This window comes from Cibotium barometz, chromosome 9 (assembly GCF_041138505.1).
Source record: "Cibotium barometz isolate CiBa-2024 chromosome 9, ASM4113850v1, whole genome shotgun sequence".
Lineage (NCBI taxonomy): Eukaryota > Viridiplantae > Streptophyta > Polypodiopsida > Cyatheales > Cibotiaceae > Cibotium > Cibotium barometz.
This window is the reverse complement of record NC_141054.1, coordinates 36,239,559-36,262,350: the sequence shown is the minus strand read 5'-3', so window position 1 is coordinate 36,262,350 and position 22,792 is coordinate 36,239,559. Positions and strand designations below refer to the sequence as shown.

Genomic DNA, 22,792 nt, shown 5'->3' with positions numbered 1-22,792 from the left:
TGACATTCAAAGGGTTTTTTGGCGGAGATTGTGGCATTCTTATAGGATGCCACAGATTTCCTCCTTTATCTAGGTTTCTCTTCATGGTGGTCTGGCCACCAATCAGTGGAGGTCATTACTGGTGCTTATCCAGCATGCCCTAGATGTGCAGGAGTTTCGGAGTCAGTTTACCATTGTTTATGGGAATGCAGGGAAGCACAGAGGGTTTGGTCTGCAATTGCACACCTCTTTGGTAGGATTAAGAGGGATGCTATCATTTCTTTTGGTTATATCATTCGGTTGACAGAGTCTGGGCCTCTACTGAAATTCGAGGGGACTGACAGGAGCTTGGCCATTATGGTTAGGCAAGGAGTTGCTCGACTGTGTTGTCTTTAGGATTTGCCACTTTCACACTTTGTCCCTCCGGCACAAAGGTTAGACAGCTCTTGGGAGATTATTGCTAGCATCTCAGCCTGGAATATCTAGAAGGCTAGATGCACTGAGGCCATTGAGGGTACTCCTGTTCTTGTTTCTCAGTGTCTTTGCAGGATTTGGAGTGATATTATTCACACCATTATGGCTACCTGGGCCAGAATCCAGGGATCTTCGAGGGCTGAGGAGAGGAAGCGTGGCCCGTTTATGAGAGAGTGGGACATTGGTATCTTTTTCACATCCTCTCATTCGGGACCCTATTGGCAGCATAGGGCTCCTTCTGATTGGTTGAGATCTCCACCTTGCTTGGTGTGAAATCTCCATTTTGTAAAATTTTTTCATACTTAATAGAAGTCTCCTTTCTGAAAAATAAAAAATAAAAAATAAAAAAATGTATGTGAACAAAGAATGTGAATACTTGTCTGTAGCAAACATATAAACTGTACAGTCCAGATTTCAATACATTTCATAAAAAATTCCAGCTCATTTCAATAAGAGCAAACAGACAAACAAATAAGATTAATATCTTACTGTTCTACCCCAGCGATCTGTTGGGTTGACAGAGGCCTTGTAACTCAGCAGTGCTTCAACCACCTTAATGTGTCCCTCACTAGCAGCAAGGTGTAAAGCAGTTCTCTGATCATAATCTGCAGCATCAGGAGAAGCTCCCTGCCGCAGAACTTTGCTGAGCCCCAACACATCACCTTTGCTAGCGCAGTACAGGAGATTATAAGTGTAGTCCACACAAGCATTTCTTGGCTTTTGAGCTGTCTTATCATTGATTAGATCACCTTTCTGCACATAAAATAAAACATGTTGAGGTACCTCTGTTTTACTGGAAATCTAATACCACCAATCTTGATTTATTCAAAATGACTTCGCACTTCAATATCAAAGATTCACAAGCATGATGTTATAAACCAATTCATGTTTTACAGAACTTTGTTTGCTAAGTGCTATAACCAAACACTCCGTGCAATGTTATGCTGTACTCTAGTACTCTATCAGTAGAGTGAATTCTCGCAATGCAAAAGTGGTATCCACTCTTATTTTTCAAAACCTAAGTTCTTGCCCAACTTGGCTAAAAATCTAGAGCTAGCATGAAAGCCGCTACTCAAAGAGAGTCCAAAGCATTCATAAAAGTGCACAAGTTCTTCCCTGAAGCCCCTTACTGGCTTTCCATACCAATGTAAGACTACTTTCTAGGAACCCACCAACCAAATGAACTGCTGGACCCCATGAATCCAGGGATATGTGCACCATGTGCGCACGAAAGCCTCTCGCCGTCTATGCATGCAATCCGACCTGCCCTGAAGCTTCCTCCACTACTCGCGGAGGGTATGAATGATACCAATCCAAATGGATTGGATGGATTTAGCAGTGGAGGGGGGGGGGGGGGGGGGGGGGGAACAGCCACACTGGCGGTCTGTAATGGCGAGTAATCTTGCCGGCCGGATCAATGAGAAAGGGATATGTGCACCATGTGCGCACGAAAGCCTCTCGCCATCTATGCATGCAATCCGACCTGCCCTGAAGCTTCCTCCACTACTCGCGGAGGGTATGAATGATACCAACCCAAATGGATATTTAGCAGTGGAGGGGGGGGAGGGGGGAAAGCACGGCCAACCTCACTCACCCAGGCTACTGTCCCCCAAGTTATAATACGAGGTGCCAGCCACATCGTTGTGAATAGGCGAAGGATCCTCTGCCAAACCTGTTGCACTTTTAAGTATGAAAGAATATACAAAAGGGAGATTTCAAACCAAACTAGGTGGAGATCTCAACCAATCACGTGCCCTTTGTTGCCAACAAGGTCCCATATGAGTGGAAATGAAAAATAGACCATGATCCCACTCTCTCATAAACTGGCCGTGCTTTCTCTCTACGGCCCTCGAAGATCCCTAGATTCTAGCCCAGGTTACCATAGGGTTATGGATAATATCACTCCAAATCTTGCAAAGACACTGTGTGTCCAAGACAATAGTGCCCTCTATGGCCTCAGTGCATCTAGCCTTCCAGATGTGCCGGCTGTAATACTAGCAATAAACTCCCATGCACTGTCCAATCTCTGTGCCGGCGGGGCATATCCTAAATCTGGCAAATCCTGAAGGCAATGCTGCTGAGCAACTCCTTGCTTGATCAAAATGACGTGACTCCTGTCATCCCCCTCATACCTAAGCTGGGGGCCCGACTAAGTCAACCAAATGATAGCACCAAAAGATATGTAGGCATCCTGCCAAATAGGTGTGCTATCATGGTCCAAATCCTCTGTGCTTCCCTACATTCCCATAGGCAGTGATAAACTGTCTCTGAAGCTCCTACACATCTCAGGTAGGTTGGGCTAACACCAATAACCGATCTCCACCTAATAGAAGCTCTTCTCTAGGGAAAAAAAAAACCTGTTGCGCTTTGGGGCAGTCCCAAAGGTATTGCCACTCTGACTTTGTGGGGTGGCTGCAACGAACACATTGTGACGGCCTCCAATTGTAGCACACCTCTTTGCCCGGGCACGCCTAAGACAGTGTACACCACAATGAACACAGGGTCCTTTCTAGGACAGTATGCCCTCAGGAGTCGTCACAAGCTAGGAGAGACGTGAGCTAAGGGTCACACGCATAGCCCGCTAGCACAAGAACACACACATGAGCAAGAACACAAATGAACAAGAACATAGAGGAGCAAGAGTAGTGAGAGTGGTGAGAACACTAAAATGTGAAAATAGATGAGACTAGTATTGCTAGAATGATCTCCATCACACAATCCCATACCCCTTTGTACAATGCCGCTTGGCCTTTGGATTGGTCCAAGGGTGACCATCAAGTGGCCCTGCTGTCACTGCTGAGGAGCGTGGTGTTCATCAAGTGACCATAAGAGACAAGTGGTGCATCGTTGTAGCGACAATGCAAGTGGTGTGCTGGCCTAGGTGTCAATGCAATGAGCTGGACCGGTCCAAAGTAGCTGGCACTTTTGTCTGGTCCAAAAGTGAAGGACCAAGGTGGTCGCAAGAGTGGGCAGCCAGGGTGGCTATAGATCGCCCACCACTAATCGATTCACCGTCCTCGACGAACTAGAGGTTTTAGGTGTGAGGAGGAGCGGTAGAGCCATTCTGCCCTGTAGGGGATCCACTAGCAGCTGCATTGTGACTCTGGCTCGGACCGGCAACACATGTGGCCATGAGGCCCCCAAAAGATAACTGCAGAGTCTGTTGCACGGCCTGAAACTGAGCAGCCTACTCCCTAAGAGAGGGAAGCTCTGCAAGATGCATATCCACCGTAGCCAGGAGTGACCTGGCACCCTGAAGCTCCACCTCCAATGTGGCGGCCTCGGAAGGACTGGTACCTGTAGAACTTGGCCAAAGGATGCCCCTATGGAAGCTAAAAGCTTCCAATAGGACCGAGGAAGATAAGGGAACCGCAGTGAGACCGAGGTAAGGCGCTGATCCTCCGCCACTGGATCAAAGCCCACTTGGTACTGAAAGAAGAAAATCTTCCTAGGGCCAAGGGGGAAGGGGCTGCCAGCCAAAACTTGAGAAGTAGCTTCTGAAGAATGAAAGTCCACCTAGAAGAAGCCTCGACCAAGCAAACGAATTTCCTGGAAGTGCACAATCAGCTCCAAAGGGAGAGCTGCTAGAAGCCATTCATGGGCCTGCGAACGAAAGGGGTGGGAACCATAAACTCTCGCAACAAGGGTGGTCTCTGGACCTCAATGTCAATGTCGTGCTGAAGAGAGGTGAGCTCATCTTGAGAAAAATTGATGATTCTCTCGACCAGTGGGGATGACGAAAGATTGGCTGTGGCAGATAGAAGCCATAAAGCCAATTGAGAAATTGTGGGCGGCCTCCAAATAAAAATGCTGCTGAAATAAAAAGGGAACGGGGGAGGACAAGGCGGGTGCAGAAGAAGGGGGGCAGAGGCGGGAGCAGATGGGGGGAGGCAAAGCAGGAGCAGCTCGGGCAACAATGGGGCAGGCACGGGCAGCAAAGGTAAAGCGGGAGAGGCTCGGGCACAGGCGGAAGGGGTAGGCGGGAGCAGAAAGGACAGAGAACAGGCAGCTGGGGTTGAGGCGCAAGCAACTGTGGCAGAGGTGGAAGGGACAGGCGGGAAAAGAAGGACAGAGGATAGGGCACAAATTAGCAGTGCGAGCTCACCTTCCCGACATTGAAAAATTTTGATTTTGACATCCTTACCTTCTGGCGTTATGCTGGGGTGCCATCACTCTTGTAAATCTAGATCCTGCAACCCAACCTCGCCGTGTAATGAAAAAAGGGGGTGGTCAGGCTGTCCTTGCTGAAGGGGTCCTACCATTCCCACTCGTCGGGGTCCCACTCGTGATGCAAGTCAGAGGTCGGCTCTCCCAAAAACCATAGCTGCTAGGAACTGTCGCGGGCCACCTTGGCCGGAGGAGGATCAATGTGCCACTGGTGATCATGAAAGCCAAAAATCCTCACCCTCTAAAGGGATCCACCACTACAGTCCTCTATGAAAGAGGGTTAGCCGGCCTTGGGGACCAACTAAGGAAATGAATGCATGCCCCCATCACAACCGACGACTACTTGAGGGATATCATGGTGAGTGAAAGAAAGTGCCAACCCACTCCAGGGGGGAGGATCGTAAAGGGGGTTCCACCAATCGGTTGGTGTGGGGGGGGGGGGGGGAGTCGATGGTCGCGGCCCCGGATCCCTACGAGGTGCCATCCTGTGTCTCTAAGGAAAGCCTCTTGAACTTGGTCCAGTCTCACACAACTGAGCAGGAATCTTGCTGGAGGAGGGGGAAGAGCCACACTGGTGAGTCTGTAATGCCAAGTAATCTTGGGCTCGTATACAAGGACCATCCAAAAAAGCCCATTGTTTTCATGAGGGAGTGGGATTAAGAGATCTTTTTCTCATCAGACTCTCTTGCACCTTTGTGCCCTAGATTAGTTGAGATCACCATACATTCTTGACTGAGGATTTTTTGTTCCCGCTTTAAAGCCATGATTTTGTATGGTCTATACATACTTTAATAGACGTCTCTTTTCTTTTTATATATATAGCGCATTGTTTTCATGAGGGAGTGGGATCAAGAGATCTTTTTCTCATCGGACTCTCTTGGCACCTTTGTACCTAAGATGAGTTGAGCTCACCATACATTCTCGAATGAGGATTTTTTGTCCCGCTTCTAGCCATGACTTTGTATGGTCTATTCAAACTTGATAGGCGTCTCTTTTCTACACACACACACGCATATATATAAGTTTATATACAAAATAGGTTAATCCTTGTTACCATCATTTTCCTTGGTGTCTGTCTGTCTTGACTAGGCTACCCAAAGCTACATTCTGATTTCATCATAAAAGAATATTTTGGTCCAAATTAAAATCAATTACTCCCATGTTTTGAATCTGCTCGCTGAAGCCTTCGCCCCCTCACCCTGCTCGAGCTGCCGCCTGCTCGCACCCCCCCTCCCCGCCCTCGTGACTTAGCCTCTCCCCGCCTGCTCGCACCCCCCCCCTCCGTGCCCCTGTGTGTCTCGCGCCCTCCACCCTCCCTTTTCTCGCCCGTCGCCCCCTGCCCGCCTGCCCTAGTCTCATTCCCGCCCCTGCTCCCCCCCTTCCTCTGCGTCCCGCCCCCCTGCCTGCCCCTGCCCTCCCCCCCCTTGCGCGCTTTCCCCGCCCCCCCTTTCGTTCCCTGCTGCCCCCCTCCTTTCGTTCCCCCGCCCCTCCCCCCCCCTTTGCGCGCTGTCTTTTTTTTTTTTTTTCCTCGCCCCCCTCTGTCTTCCGCCCCTTCCCCTTTGTTTTTTTTCCGCCCTTCCCTCTCCTCCCCTCCCCGCTCCCTTTTCTCCTGCAGCTTGGCTCTTGCAGGACCCCCCGTTTATCGCTTCGTCCTTGACTCAGCTTCAAACTCTGATGGAGGCTCCTCCCGCCCCACCTCAGAGGGACTCTTCCACAGCCCCCTCGCCCGCCCCTGAGGATACCCCCATCAGGCTTTCTCTTTCACCAGAAGAGGAAGCGAGCCTCGCCGCAGAGGTGGAACGCCTCTAGGCACATTCCACCGTCTGCCGTATAGTTGGCACCCGCCCCAGCAGAGGGGAGATCCGGGATCTTCTCCAGGCCCGCCTTCTTGCAGATGTGGGCAAGATCCTGGATGTTCAATTACTGGGCCGGGGACACTACCAGATTGAGTTCGAGACAGCCCAGAGCGTGGCCCAGGTCCTAGCCATGAGTCCCCTTGACATCAGGGGCGCTCGGGCCTTCTTCAGACCTTAGCAGCATGGTTTCGACCCAGCAGCGGCCGAGCAGGGAGAGCGCCTATTCCATGTTACAGTTTGCTTTCCTGGACTTCGCCGCGAGTACCTTCCGCTCCTTTCTAGGATATGATCATTGGTGGGCTCGGTGCTTGAGACTGGCCCCACAGCAGCTTCAGTGGTGGCTAGAGCAGCTGGCCTACCTTCGGTCAGAGTTTTGGTTCCTGACATCTCCTCCCTTCTGAAGGTCATTTAATTACCAAGGATAGGGGGGGGGGGGGGGGTGGATCGATCAGAGAGTGGAGTTTTCGGGGCTCCCGAACCAGTGTTTTATATGCAGGCAGGTCGGCCACCTGGCCAAGGCCTGCCCTCGCAGGAGACCCCGACCTTCACCGCAGCAGCAGCCCCCTGATGGCCCGCCCACAGATGCGGCTCCGCAGGCAGCCTCCGGGACACTTGCTCAGCCCACAGAGACCTCGGATTGGCAGCCTGGACAGAGGCGCCGTAGAGGGAGACAGCCACAACAGCATGCCGAGAGACCGACGCAGCAGCAGTCAAAGCCTCAGCATCACTGGGTTCCAGTGACGAACAGCTTTGCTCCCCTCCAGGAGGAGACCCCATCGCAGGCTGAGGATCAGGAGATGCCAGCACCCCCCCTTCGCCCTCACCCCCCCTCCCCCATCCCCCCCTCCCGCCTCGCTTCCACCTTCGCCTCCTCCCGTTCCCGCTCCCGCTTTTTCAGCGGCTCCTTCCCCACCCCCTTCTCCCTCCCCTCCCCCCCCTCCGCTCGCCTCAGCTCCTCGGGAGGCACTGGCAGTTCCCTGGCGCTCAGTCCGGCGGACACTGAGCACCGACCTTGCTCAAGCACCGCAGAGGAGACCTACCATGCCGATTCGTGCTTCACGGATATCCTCTGTCCGCAGTCGGCTGAGTAGTCTCGACACTAGACAATGCTCGGAGGCTTTCGACTACTCCTTCACACGCCTTTTTGGAGCGGAGGGCCCCCATGAGCCAGCACCCATCACAGTTCATGTGGTGATACCTCCGGCTTGAGGGGAGGAGGCACTTGATTCAGCGGTGGCCTTCTCCTTCCCTCTTTGCGGCACTAGCGACCGGGAGTGGACTCTGGATCTCACTCTTAGTATGCTGAAGACTCAGGCAGTTGAGTTTTCTCACCATGTGAGCGATTTGGAGATGACAGATGTGATAGGCCGACTCTGGTAGTTGGCACATTTCTTTGATACCGGGAGTGCGGATGCCTCCGGGATTCGACATTTGGTGGTTCGCATAGTGGCAGACCTAGCACGGGATCCTGGCTATGTATGCATACATGAGGTTTCTCTCTCCGAGCGGGAGGCAGTCGCTATGGGACACAGCCACTGGCGCCTGGTGCAAGACTCTTGCAGCACACCGGGTGGGCAGATTCGTAGCCGCTCGGATGGGGATTACTCTCCATCCAAGCCGCTTGCGAAGGCCCGCCGTATGGCTGAGACAGCCTCCACCTCAGCAGAGCATCCATGAGGATCATCTCATGGAATGTACTGGGCCTTGGCGGCGCACACTATGTACGTTATCGTAGTTGCTTGAGGGAGGAGCTTCATAGATGCCTGGTTGGGGGCAGTATTGATATTCTGATGATGCAGGAGCACCATTTGAGTGAGCAGGATTCGGAGATATGGGTCGGTGATGCTTGGTAGATGGGACACATTTTGGCCCCTTGGGTGGGCAGGGACGAGTATGTATGGTCATTGCGGATGTATGGCGGCAGGCCATTGTGGATCGCGGGGTCATTGTGCCTGGTAGAGCACAGTATGTTATTCTGAGGATGCACGATGAGCACTTTGGTGTGCTCAATGTCTATGCGCCCAACCATGCTAGTGCTGCCAGGGCAGAGTTCTGGACCCTTGTTACAGATGCATTGCCTGAGGCCGCACATTGGTGTGTTGGGGGAGACTTCAACATGCTTGAGGACCCGGCCGATAGGGTGGGAGGCAGTCATGTTACAGTGCACCGCACGGAGCTTGCAGCTTGGGAGCGATTTTGTATGACACTACGGATCACTGATGCATGGTAGCATGAGGCTTTCTCTCGTTCTCAATACAGTCTTAGTTTTTCTCGGTCGGATCGCCGACGACAGGGAGGGACTAATCTATCACGGATTGATCGCTTCTATGTGGGCGACAAGTTCAGGGAGCGTGGTGGCTCCGTTGGCATTCTCGCTGGCACGTCTTTTTCAGACCATGCGCAAGTTATTTTAACATTGGAGGAGAGGACACGGGAGACCAACTTGCAGTTGAGGATCCCACAGGATATACTTACAGATCCCAGTCTTTCTGAGGACATTGAGAGGATATGGCATGATAGCCAGAGCTCTGACCTGGATGCAGCAGGCCAATGTGCCCAGGGACTCATCGAGCTCAGCTCTTTTCTGCACGCTATAGCCTTGACACGGCTGGGAGAGACTTGAGAGCGGGAGCGTCGCTTGAGACGTAGCCTTGCTTCGCTTCAGCATCTTCAGGAGCAGCTGCCTACATGTGAGTGGGTGGCGTCCCAGCTGAGCCAGGCACGACAGGAGGTTCGAGAGGCAGACGAGCAGAGACATGAGTTCTACTATCATCGCCAGGCCTCTCAGTGGACATAGCTTGGTGATAGAGTGACTGGGGAGTTTTTTGAGATCACCGGACCCCGCCATGCTCGAGCAAGAGTACGCCAGCTCAGGAGGCAAGACGGGTCTTTAGCCACTGAGCCCGGGGAGATTAGAGCCATTGCCACTGAGTTCTATAGAGACCTACTTTCAGCGGAGCCAGCCACGGAGGCACGTGATGCTTGCAGCAAACAGACTGTGTGGGCCCATGTGCAGAGGAGGGTCACAGATCGTATGCGCACAGTTTTGGGTGAGCCCCTTTCAGAGGATGAGCTTGTTGAGGCTTTGAGGGTCCTTCTGCGTCATAGTTGCCCTGGGGAGGACGGATTGACGCCTGCCTTCTTTATGCACTATTGGGACCTTTTGGGGCCAGGCCTCCGCAGCAGGGGCTTTCAGTATGTTTTGGACACTGGGGTGATGCCACAGACCTTTTCAGAGGGCTTGATCTTTCTTATCCCCAAGGGGGAGGGAGTGTCAGATGATATTTGGCATTGGAGGCCTATTACGATCCTCAATACTGTCTACAAGGTCCTAGCAAAGGCCTTGAGTTTGAGGATCCAGCCCTTCCTTGGGGAGTTGATTCATGCTACCCAGACAGGATTCGTCAAGGAGCGTAGTATCCTTGACAACATTTTCACCTTTTGGGAGGCGACGGCCCGAGCTAGATTTCTCGGTGAGGACTTGGTTGTGATGCTTCTCGATTTTGAGAAGGCATACAATAGAGTCGATTGGGGCTTCCTAGAGGGCACTATGCTTCCCCTGGGTTTTGAGCCAGACTGGATTCGAGGAGTGGCGGCTCTGTACTCCACAGCTCGTAGCCAGGTGTTGATGGCAGGAGGACGGGGGCCGAGTTTTGAGTTGACCAGATCAGTCCGTCTTAGGGATGCCCTCTCACACCGTTCCTTTTTTTCTTCTTTGCAGAGGCTATGAGCATGTATTTGACAGCAGAGGAGGTTGGTTTGAGAGGACTCCAGCTTCCAGTCCGGGGTGAGGACCTGCTCGATTCTGAGTTTGCTGATGACACAGGATTGTTTCTACATGGCCAAGAGGCCAATTTGCAGAGGGCAGAGCAGTCGCTATACAGGTTTTTGGTGTGGCTTCGGAAGCATTGATCAATTGGCGCAAGACGATGGCTTTTTGGATCAGTAGCGCTCCCGCTCCATCATGGAGCCCAAACCCGGGTTTTAGATGGATTCCTCCTGGCACAGCAGTGCGGTATCTGGGATGCCAGATTGGACTTGATTTGTCACCTGAGCAGCAGATCGCCCCGTTTCTTCTGAGCATTCGGAAGAAGCTTTTATATTGGAGTACAGCTCGGCTATCCTTGGCTGGGAGGGTGGTGGTGACAAATCAGGTGCTTTTAGCGACTATGTGGTACATCACGTCTTGCTGGATCTTCTCGAGCTCTTGCATCAGCCAGGTACAGAGGCTGATCAGGAACTTTCTTTGGTCTGGGCGGGATGGTCAGCCGGCCCGGGCTAAGGTTTCTTGGGCAGTTATCACTCTTCCGTTGGCCTAGGGGGGCTTGGGCATTATAGATCCAGCTAATCAGAGTAGAGCCTTGTTGGGGAAGCTTATTGTTCGGGGAGTGCTTCCAGGCAAGCACTGAGCCTTGGAAGGAGCTTCTTTTTCAGCGGCTGCAGGCTAGAGCTCCCCCAACAGGGGGCACTTGGGCACCAGAGATACGGTGGATCTTCATAGAGATGAGGAGGACAGGCCTCAGTAGAGGATGGGAGGACAGATTTGCCTTGAGCATCCTGCGAGCTTGGGAGCTGCTGAGATCGGGGCTTTCTCAGAGACCTCCCACTTGTGATGAGGAGCGAGCCAGACAGCCGCTCATCTGGAGCCCCACGATACGCATAGAGCATGGTCATATGCTGGGTTCTCGGCCTCGTCTAGCCTGGGGACCATTGGCGGCAGGCCCAGCACGCAGTTTTGGAGATTGGCAGGCCTTTTGCAGCCTCTTGGAGGAGCTCCAGGCGAAGAGGCTGAGTCACTTCAGAGGGGGCTGATTATGAGGGATGACATTCATGAGGCACTCACTGAGGAGTGGTTTACGCCTTTCGAGCCAACGGCCCCACGGTGGATGGGAGCCTTTACACAGTTGGGAGATCCTGATTGCTGTCAGAGCTTGCACTGAGGATGGTAAGAGAGTGGAGGCGGAGTCGCCTTTGGTTGCAGAGTGCATCTTTCAGAGGATACGGGTAGTGGCCGCCGCTTCTCGGAAGTGGCATATTGATCCAGACCCTGCAGATGTGGACTCTGATTGGCGCAGATCACCTCTTTCCAGTACACTGTTCGGCTGGGGAGGCATATTTTGACTGCGAGGAGGATGGTCTCTCCAGCTGCATCGGAGCATTGGCAGGATCTCGACTTTCCAGTGGCTGGTTGCCCACAGGGGCTCTGCAGTTGGCACCTGGCTTGTCTACAGTGGTCTTCCGTCAGCCTGCATCAGCAGATGCGGCCACCCATTGGAGACACAGCGACATTGCCTATGGGACTGTCCACAGGCGCAGCAGATTTGGCTGAGGATTCTGCGCATTTTGGCCCCCCTCTCTCCAGAGGACATGTATACGTTGGTAGCCCCGCTGCTTGGTCGACTTCGTCAGGGCCTACTCTAGGATACGAGTCGGAGCAGGACAGCCAGGCCATCAGATTCATTCGGGGCCAGCCTCGCCTTGTTCCTTCACCGGATTTCTCGTCCGCCGGTTGGACACAGGAGAGGGATCTACGATGGGAGCTCCTCAGTAGCCTCACCGTTCACCTGGAGAGCCCGTTGTTTCAGGGCCTTTGAGGGGAGAGTGGAGCCACCAGCAGAGACTGTTCGGAGTATCTGGTAGGAGTTAATTCACACCCTGCGAGGATAGTATGACCGCATCCGGGGCGACTCGGATCGAGCGATCTTGCGGCGCCAAGCCTTCCACACCACTTGGCGCAGCGGCCCCTTCTATACTCTACACGCGGGTACCCCCGATGGCACTACACCTGTTTGGATTTTCCCCCCTCCTATTGTATGATATAGCCTCTCAGTTATTTGTACTTGTATTTGCACTTTTTTGCACCTAGGGAGAGTCTCCCTAGCTGCCTTGATTGCATCTCTGCTCTGCCTTCTTATGAGCAAGAGAGGGGTTTTGTAGCCCAGTAGGCGTTATTTTTATAACTAATGAAAGGATCTTCTCTCGGAAAAAAAAAATCAATTACTCCCCTGGGTTCCAGAAGTTAAGCATTCAGACTCTATTCTATTTTTACTTGAAAAGAGGATAAGATTACCTTTTGAATGAGTGGATCATGCTCAGAACTGTCACCGAGGTACTCAACCTAAAACCACATCAAACAAGAGCGACTTTTTCATAGTAAGATAAGAAAGAAATTTGAGTGCACTTTCAATGTGAAAACTACTCAAATGGAAATAAAGATAAAAAGTAACATACCAAAAAGCAAAATTATATATCGTCTAAAAACATTGTAATTTGGGTATTGTGACTTGTAAAAAATTAAAATTCTACAACCTTGCAATGACGTCCATGAGTGCCAAAAGAAAATTACCTCCTCTGTTCCACCATGTGCCTCAAGTATTTCACATATTTCTGTGAATCCATATTTGCGGGCATCTGCCAATGGCTGCCATTGACGATCATTGCAGGAGCAAAAATCAATAATGATACAGAAAATTCACAAAACTAGCGAAACATTCCCCACATAAACTATATAGTTTCATTATCAGTATTGTTGATGAAAAATTAACTTTTCTTTTTTTAAAGACACTGCTCCAAAATATGTTCAATGGACATGGTGGAGGCAATGGAGTTCATCTACCGCATTTGTTATCCTCATGGATTGCGATCAATTATTCCGAGATGATCTGCATCTATAGTTTTCTTGTTTTGCATGTTACCATTTGATTTTTAGTTGTATTGCCTTTTTCTTTTCCACATTCTATTTATTTGTACAAGCAGAGTATGAACAATAATTTTTATGAATTTTTATGAATGCTTGTTTTTATATTTATGTGTTTTTCTAGGTCACTTTGAAGCACTTAGGATCTCTTTTCATGTATGCGGGAAGTCACAGTGGGGCTGATGCAAAAAACAGCTATGGTAACTTGTGAGTATCTTTGCAACCTAATAGGACTAGTTTCTTTGCAAAATTCAGCGGAAATGTTGTAATGTCTTATAATTTGGCTATTGATGGATCATTTGTTTTTACCACAAAGTTGTGTGAAAGTTTCAGTTTGTCATTAAGGCTATGATATAGCTCCCACATTTACCCTAAGTTGTGTAACTTGGAGTAGAAAAAGGTTCGTTTTGAGTTGAGATAAGAGGACTTTTTAGTTTTAGTTCAACATTCATAAGTTGGAGTGCAAGCTTGGATTTCCTGTATAGAAATATCATGTAAAGCTTTATAAGATGGGAGTTTGTTTTTTGATAAATGGTTTACTTGTTTTGTGTTGTACTCTCCCTGTTGTGTGGGAGTGACCATGTCTGCGTGACTTGTTTTTGGACATGGACATTGCATGAATGTAATGGGTTGTGGATGTGCGAAAGTTTTTAAGACATGAATAGCCAATGGGATTTGTGCATTAATAACTTGATTATGAGTAAATATCAATTTTACCCTTTCAAGAATAGATCATTCCATTAGTAAAAAAGAAAATGTCTCCATAAAGCATACTACAACCCTTAAGAGAGAAATCAAGCTATAAAAATTCCTCGTACTAGGTCGAAAAACCTTAAGAACAAAAGGAGGAGGGAGGGAGAGAGAAGAGTCACACTAGGGGTTTATACTTCCAAAGAAGTCCAAGTTCTCCTCCAATGAAGAAGGGCGCAGGTGCAAGAATGCTATGTGGCGTTGCTGCATCCGATCTAGTTGGATGCTCTGAAATATGTCCATGTGTATAATGTTTTTCTGGTTATGTGGATGGGCTTTTACTCCAAAATCAAGCATTTATTTATGAGAAAGTTGTAGGAACCAAGTGATGCGTGGTGCATTAGTGTAGCTGACTTGAATGCCCAAATACAAGAGAAATTGATCAAACAAATGGATTGTGTATAATGCCTTCAAGAGTAGGGAAAACCCCTTTTATACAAAAAGCCCATATGCATTACAATATCCTCCCGTAGGATAACTCACACACCTTGTGATTTCACATCTGCATACCATGGGCAACCTACCCCCCCCAGATGTTAAGAGTTCACCATCCTGGTGAATAAACATGAAAACTAGCACATAACTCCCATACATGTGTATAACCATGAACTACCACAATCCAAGAAACAAAAAATAGCCATCATCAATCACGTGAGCAAGAGAAGGTGGAGTCATGCTTGAGTAATCGTACTAACAAGCCATCTTTTCCCTACTGCACCAAGGGCAGGTCTAACCCTCCAACCCCTTGGCTCCTAGCCTACTACACCACACACTTTGTGGCTCCTACAACCTTCTCAAGCATAAGATTGTTGACTCTGGAATTACATCCAACCACACAACCATCAAACCCATATACGAGTATGAGAATTTACAAGAATTTTCGCTTGTGATTTGTGACATGGAAACTCGGCCCCCTCCTAAGCAAGATTCCCAAAAATCAGCACTACTAAATGTAGCTGACTTGAATGCCCACTAACAAGAGAAATTGAACAAATGATTGTGAATAATGCCTTCAAGAGTAGGGAAAACCCCTTTTATACAAAAAGCCCGTAGGCATTACAATCCCCTCATGTGGGATAACTCACACACACCTTGTGATTTCACATGTGCATACCATGGGCAACCTACCCCTCTACATTAGATTAGGAGCCAAGGGGACAGAGGGTTAGACCCACCCTTGGTGCATTAGGGAGAAGATGGCTTGGTATACCATGAGTACGCAAGCATGACTCCATTCCTCTCTCATGCTTATACTGTTGACCATCGTTATCTTTGTATTGGGTTAGTGGATGTTTAGGTGGTTATGCACATGAATGGATCACTTATGTAATAGTTGCATGCTTATTCACCAAGACGGTGAATTCTTATTACCGGGGGGAAACTGTAGCTGTAGCTAGATGAAGTGCCCTTTGTTATTTGCATGGTAAATCGGGAAGAGCAATGAAAATAGTGTGCATGATGTTGGAAACATGGCCAAGTCCTAGAGGGGGTGAGTGAGAAAGGAAGGAGAGGTGAAGAGATCAATGTTGAAATCCATGGATCAAGCTCTCCTACAAGCAAAACATCTACCTAATTAAGCCTAATCCTTACTCTCGGTCGGATCGCCGGCAGGGAGGGACTAATCTATCACGGATTGATCGCTTTTATGTGGGCGACTGGTTAGGGAAGCGAGGGGGTTCCGTCGGCATTCTCGCTGGCACCTCATTTTCAGATCATGCGCCAGTTATCTTGACATTGGAGGAGAGGACATGGGAGCCCAGCTTGCAGTTGAGGATCCCAGAGAGGGTACTTACAGATCCTAGTCTCGCTGAGGACATTGAGAGGATCTGGCATGATAGTCAGTGCTCTGACCAGGATGCAGTAGGCCAGTGTGCCCAGGGACTCATCGAGCTTAGCTCTTTTCTGCACGCTGCAACTTTGACACGGCTGGGAGAGATTCGCGAGCGGGAGCATCAGCTGAGACGCAGCCTTGCTTCGCTTCAGCGCCTTCAGGAGCAGCAGCCTGCATGTGAGTGGGTGGCATCCCAGCTGAGCCAGGCACGCCAGGAGGTTAGAGAGGCAGAGGAGCAGAGACATGAGTTTTACTATCGTCGCCAGGCCTCTCAGTGGACGCAGCTTGGTGATAGAGTGACTGGGGAGTTTTTTGAGATGACTGGACCCCGCCATGCTCGAGCAGGAGTCCGTCAGCTTGGGAGGCCGGATGGATCGATAGCTACTGAGCCTGGGGAGATCAGAGCCATTGCCACTGGATTCTATAGAGACCTGCTTTCAGCGGAGCCAGCCACCGAGGATCGGGATGCTTGCAGACAGACTCAGATCGTATGCGTACAGTTCTTGGTGCGCCTCTTTCAGAGGTTGAGCTTGCTGAGGCCTTGAGGGTCCTGCCGCGACATAGTTGCCCAGGGGAGGACGGACTGATGCCGGCCTTTTTTATGCGCTATTGGGACCTTTTGGGGCCAGGCCTCCGCAGGGGCTTTCAATATGTTTTGGACACTGGGGTGATGCCACAGAGCTTTTCAGGGGGCTTGATCTTTCTTATCCCCAAGGGGGAGGGAGTATCAGATGATATTCGGCATTGGAGACCTATTACGATCCTCAATACTGTCTACAAGGTCTTAGCAAAGGCCTTGAGTTTGAGGATCCAGCCCTTCCTGGGGGAGTTGATTCATGCTACCCAGACAGGGTTCGTCAAGGAGCGCAGTATCCTTGACAACATCTTCACCTTCTGGGAGGCGACGGCCCGAGCTAGATTTCTTGGTGAGGTCTTGGTCGTGATGCTTCTCGATTTTGAGAAGCCATACGATAGAGTTGATTGGGGTTTCTTAGCGGGCACTATGCTTCGCCTCGGCTTTGAGCCAGGTTGGATTAGAGGGGTGGCGGCTCTGTATTCCACAGCTCGTAGCCAGGTGTTGATTGCAGGAGGACGGGGGCCGAGTTTTGAGCTGACTAGATCAGTCCGTCAGGGGTGTCCCCTCGCCCCTTTTCTTTTTCTCTTCTTTGCGGAGGCTATGAGCATGTATTTGACGGCAGAGGAGGTTGGTTTGAGAGGACTCCAGCTCCCAGTCCGGGGGGAGGACTTGCTCGATGTTGAGTTTGTAGACGACACGGGCTTATTTTTGCATGGCCAAGAGGCCAATCTTCTTCGGACAGAGCAGTCGCTCCAGGTTTTTAGTGCAGCTTCGAGAGCATTGATCAATTGGTGCAAGACAGTGGCCTTTTGGATCAGTAGCGCTCCCACTCCGGCATGGAGCCCGGACCCCGGTTTTAGATGGATTCCTCCTGGCACAACAGTGCGGTATTTGGGATGCCAGATTGGACTAGATTTGTCACCTGAGCAGCAGATTGCCCCGCTTCTTCTGAGCATTCGGAAGAAGCTTTTGTGTTGGAGTACAGCTCGACTATCCTTGGCTGGGAGGGTGGTGGTGGCAAATCAGGTGCTGTTAGCGACCATGTGGTACATTACATCTTGCTGGATCTTCTCGAGCTCTTGCATCAGCCAGGTGCAGAGGCTGATCAGGAACTTTCTTTGGTCTGGGCGGGACGGTCAGCCAGCCCGGGCAAAGGTTGCATGGGCAGTTATTACACTTCCGCTGGCTCAGGGAGGCTTGGGCATTATAGATCCAGTCGATCAGAGTAGAGTCTTATTGGGGAAGCTTATTGTTCGGGGGCTGCTTCCAGGCGCGCTGAGCCTTGGAAAGAGCTTCTCTTGCAGCGGCTGCAGGCTCGGGCTCCCCCAGCAGGGGGCACTTGGGCACCAGAGATTCGATGGATCTTCATAGAGATGAGGAGGACAGATTTGCTTTGAGCATCCTGAGAGCTTGGGAGCTGCTAAGACCGGGGGCTCTCAGCGACCTCCTTGTGTTGACGAGCAGGCCAGACAGCCGCTCATCTGGAGCCCAGCGGTTCGCACAGAGCAGGGTCATATGCTGGGTTTTCGGCCTCGTCTAGCCTGGGGACCTTTGGCGGCAGGCCCAGCACGCAGTTTTGGAGACTGGCAGGTCTTTTGCAGTCTCCCAGAGGAGATCCAAGTGGAGAGGCTGAGTCACTTCAGAGGGGTGTTGATTATGAGGGATGACATTCAGGAGGCACTCTCACAGAGGAGTGGTTCACGCCTATCGAGCTAGTGGCCCCACGGTGGATGGGAGCCTTTACACAGTTGGAGATCCTGATTGCTGTCAGAGCTTGCACTGAGGATGGCAGATGCCTCTACTATGAGATTCAGGATGAGGGCAGACTTCAGAGAGTGGAGGTGGAGTCGCCTTTGGTTGCAGAGTGCACCTTTCAGAGGATACGAGTAGTGGCCGCCGCTTCTCAGAAGTGGCATATTAACCCAGACCCTGCAGATGTGCTCCCGGATTGGCGCATATGGGCATATGCAGCGCGCCCCTTGGCCCGGCTATAGTGGGACCCTGGGGAGTACGAGTGGCATGATCCTTATGCATCCCTCGAGGCCACAGAGATCACCTTTTTCCAGTATACTGTTCGGCTGGGGCGGCATATTTTGACGGCGAGGAGGATGGTCTCTCCAGCTGCAGCGGGGCACTAGCGGCTACAGGGACTCTCACAGGAGTTCCTGGAGGATTTTTGGGCCCGGCTCTGGGCTAGTCGACAGGCCCACAGGATCTCGACTTTCCAGTGTGCCTGGTCGCCCACAGGGGCTCAGCAGTTGGCACCTGGCTTGTCTACAGCGGTCTTCCGGCGGCCTGCGTCCGATGCGGCCACCCTATGGAGACACAGAGACATTGCCTATGGGATTGCCCTCAGGCACAGCAGATTTGGCTGCGGATGCTGCGTATTCTGACTCCCCTCTCTCCAGAGGGTATGTTTACGTGGGGTGCCGCTGCTTGGTCGACTTCGTCAGGGCCTGCTATGGGCTATGAGATGGAGCAGGACAGTCAAGCCATCAGATTCATTAGGGGCCAGCCTCGCCTTGTTCCGTCTCACCGGATTTCTCATCCGCCAGCTGGACACAGGAGAGGGATTTACAATGGGTGCTCCTCAGCAGCCTCACCATCTGGTTCATCTGGAGGAGGGCCCGATGTTTCAGGGCCTTTGAGGGGAGACTGGAGCCATCAGCAGAGACTGTACGGGGGATTCGGCAGGGGTTGATCCACACCCTGCGAGGACAGTATGACCGCATCCGGGGCGGATGAGGCGATCTTGCGGCGCCAAGCCTTTCACACCACCTGGCGCAGTGGCCCCTTCTATACCCTACACGCGAGATCCCCCCGTTGGCATTACAGGCCACCTGTTTGGCTTTTTCCCCCTCCTATTGTATGATCTAGCTTCTCAGTTCTTTGTACTGATGCTTGTACTTTTCAGCACCTAGGGAGAGTCTCCCGGGCTGCCTTGCTTTGTTCACTTTTTCTTGTGAGCAGGAGAGGATCTTTTGTAGCCCTACGGGCGTTTTTATATAACTACTGAAAGGATCTTTTCTCGGGGGGGGCGGGGGGGGGGGGGGGGGGGGGGGGGGGGAAAGAAGAGATCCAACACGGCTGAATTTGCAGCCTCACTTTGCCCATCCCTTTGAGGGTGATAAGCTGATGAGAAGTCCAATTTGGTGCCCATATTATCAAATAAGGCCCGCCAAAAGAGACTTGTAGTCCTGGGATCTCTATCCCCCACAATGGACTTCGGCATTCCATGATGTTTGAACACTTGTGCAAGATACATTTTAACCATATGCTCAGCTTTGATGGTCTTTTTGACCGGCAAGAAATGAGCTTGCTTGCTAAACCTGTCCACAATTGTCCAAATTGCATCATTACCCTGTTGGGTACGTGGCAAGTCCATAATGAAATCCATTGTAATACTTTCCCATGGCTGCGTCGTGGGAATAGGCAATGGCTGACACAAACCTGGTGCCTTTTGCCCATCAAATTTGACCTTTTGACAGGTGATACATGCACGTACATGTGCCTCTATGTCCTTCCGCATACCTGGCCAAAAGAAATACCGCTCAATCATGTGTGTAGTAGGCATTATGCCTCTATGACCAACATATGGAGGAGCATGGCACTCATCCAAAACCGTTTGCCTCATGTCAAACACCACACATAGGCAATTATCTTTCATGAGGCATGTGCGTAACCCTCTTTGATCACATATGAGGCATGTGCATGACCAGCCATCAAATCAGCCCAAATAGTGGCAAAATCAGCATCCGTATGATACAAATCACGCATGGTAGACAAGTCCCCATGAGAGGCAACCGAGATAGCTGCTACATACGGCTTTCGTGACAATGCATCGGCCACTACATTCTTCTTTCCCGGGGTGTGCAAGATCTGGAAATGAAACATAGAGAGGAAATTGGCCATCCTCATATGCTTCTCTGACAACGTAGTTTGAGTAAGAAAATACCTCAAACTCTGGTGATCTGTCTTCACAGTGAAATCAGCCCCAAGAAGGTAATGTTTCCATATAGTAAGTGCATGAATTACAGCCAAGAGCTTTTCTCATAAATGCCAAGAGATAGCTCTGCATCATGCAATCTACGACTCTCATAAGCCACGGCATGTCCCTCTTGATTAAGGACAGTCCCTATGCAATTTCCAGATTCATCACATTCCACACAAAAAGGCTTTTGCAAATCCGGAACGATCAACACTGGACCATGAGTAGTTGCATCTTTCAATTTGAGGAATGCATCTCTCTCTACATTAGTCCATTTGAACACGGCCTTCTTCTTTGTCAAATCATGCAAAGGAGAGCAGCAAAGTGCCGAATGAACCTGCGATAGTAAAAGCATAATGCAAGAAAACTGCGATAGTAAAAGCATAATGCAAGAAAACTACGGATCTCATGCACCGAACTCAATTCGGGCCAATTCCGAATTGCATCAATCTTTGCAAGATCCATCCGCACTCCATCTTTGGACACAATATGCCCAAGATAATGTATCTCTGACAAGAAGAACTCACTCTTCTTTGCATTTATGAAGAGTTTATGCTTATTGAGCTCTTCAAAAACAATAGCCAAATGAGCTTTATGCTCTTCTTCGGTCTTCGAGAAGACTAGGATGTCATCAAAGAAGACACTTGTAAATTTCCTGTACCCAGGGAATATGCAATCCATCATTCTATTGAATGTAGCCGGGGCATTTGTAAGACCAAAAAGGCATAACAAGATACTCATAAAGCCCAAATGCTGTCCTGAAAGCAGTTTTGTGTACATCTTGAGGCACTACACGCACTTGATGGTATCCACTCTTGAGATCAATTCGGCTAAAGCATGCCGATCCATCCAACTTGTCAAGGATGTCGTCTATGCGTGGAATCGGAAACCGATTCTTGATGGTAAGCTTATTCAAAGCTCTATAATCCACACACATACGAAAGGATCCATCCTTCTTTTGAACTAAGAGGACGGGTGAACAATATGGGGAAGAGCTTGGCTGAACCAAACCCTTCTCAAGAAGCTCATTCACTTGCTTCATGATCTCCTCTTTTTGGGATGCACTTACACGATACGCTGGCCGATTAGGTGGTGAGCTACCCGGCACAAGATCAATGCGATGATCTCCCGATCGTATAGGTGGCAACTCATTTGGTAACTCATCAGGAAAACAATCATTGTGCTCTTGCAAAAATTTCAGCCTATCATTACTAAGAGTGTTTACATGTACATTATTTTCCTCAACATGATCTCGTACAAAAATCAAGTACGCAAAAACACTCTTTTTCATTACTTTCTTAATTTGTACATGAGATACAAGGGGAATGGTATCACCCTCTTCACCAGCATCAAACACATGTTCTCGGCCTTTATGCAGGAAGGTGATCCTGTTAGTCTTGTAAGCCTTGCACGGATCAATACGTGTATGCCAAGGCTTTCCAAGCAATACATCACAGCCATTCAAAGGCGCCACAAGAAAATCCTCATGATCCACATAGCCTTGAATGTGTATGCGCAACTTGCCAAAAATAGGCATGACCTGCACTTCTCTACCAACAAAGGCAGCCCCTGCTTCAATTTGAGGACCCATGTCCTCCACTTCAATACCCAAAGTAGCTGCCATCTAAGCGGATATGAAATTTTCAGATGCACAATCATCAAACATGAACAAAGCGGGCTGATCTTTGAGTTGTCCCCAAGCTTTGCATACAACCCTATCTTTGCTATCATGTGAAGTGTTGCCCTGCACATCCGGAACCATATGCACATTAGGCTTCGATACATTAGCATTTTCAGCTTTGTTCTTCTTATTTGGGCATGCTCTTGCCATGTGCTCAGTGCTGCCACAAGTAAAGCATTTGCCTTCACGCATATATTGCTCCTTCTTCTCAGCACTAAGACCAAAGTTTTCCGGCTTATAAGGGCGCTTTTTAGCAAACTTATTTTCAGCTTTTGGACTTGATTTGGCTTGGTTTTGGTCCCTTTTAGGTGGCTGTCCATCATTTTGCAGGTTTTGGACAGCCCTCTCTTTGCCTTGAAATGAGGGTTTAGCCTTATTGGATCGACTCAATTTGAGTTCCAATTGCTGGGTGGCGGTGGCGGTTGCGATTAATTGGTGTAAGGTATGACCAGGATACATTTGTAATCCCGCTTTGTACACGGGTTGTAATCCCGATTGAAACCTTCTCTTCCTTTCCGCCTCGGTGACATGCATAAATGGAGACACCTCCAAGAGCACTTTCCAAAACTTTTGTACATATGCATTTACCGATTCCCCCTCATTTTGCTTTACCCAATCCCACTTCATTGTTATCTTATTCAATGCATTGGGAGGCAAGAATTGAGCATAGAACCTCTCCTTGAACTCTTCCCATGATCTAACAGGATTCGGTGAGAGCTTCTCCGTGAGCCACCAATGGGAAGCAGTGCCTTTCATGAATATGCTTACATGCCGGATCATGGATTTCTGAGT

General features: G+C 50.0%; 1 protein-coding gene across 3 annotated transcripts in view; it reads right to left on the bottom strand.

Moving 5' to 3' along the window:
• Positions 1 to 22,792, bottom strand: part of LOC147635528 (serine/threonine-protein kinase VIK-like) — a 141,601-nt gene that overhangs the window by 92,219 nt on the left and 26,590 nt on the right. For all 3 annotated transcript variants that reach the window (XM_086802859.1, XM_086802862.1, XM_086802861.1), the window contains 3 exons: positions 12,823 to 12,897; positions 12,547 to 12,594; positions 943 to 1,206 (listed from right to left, as the gene is read on the bottom strand). In XM_086802859.1, coding sequence (XP_086658985.1) covers positions 943 to 1,206; positions 12,547 to 12,594; positions 12,823 to 12,897 — 387 coding nt within the window. The remainder of the gene's footprint in view (positions 1 to 942; positions 1,207 to 12,546; positions 12,595 to 12,822; positions 12,898 to 22,792) is intronic.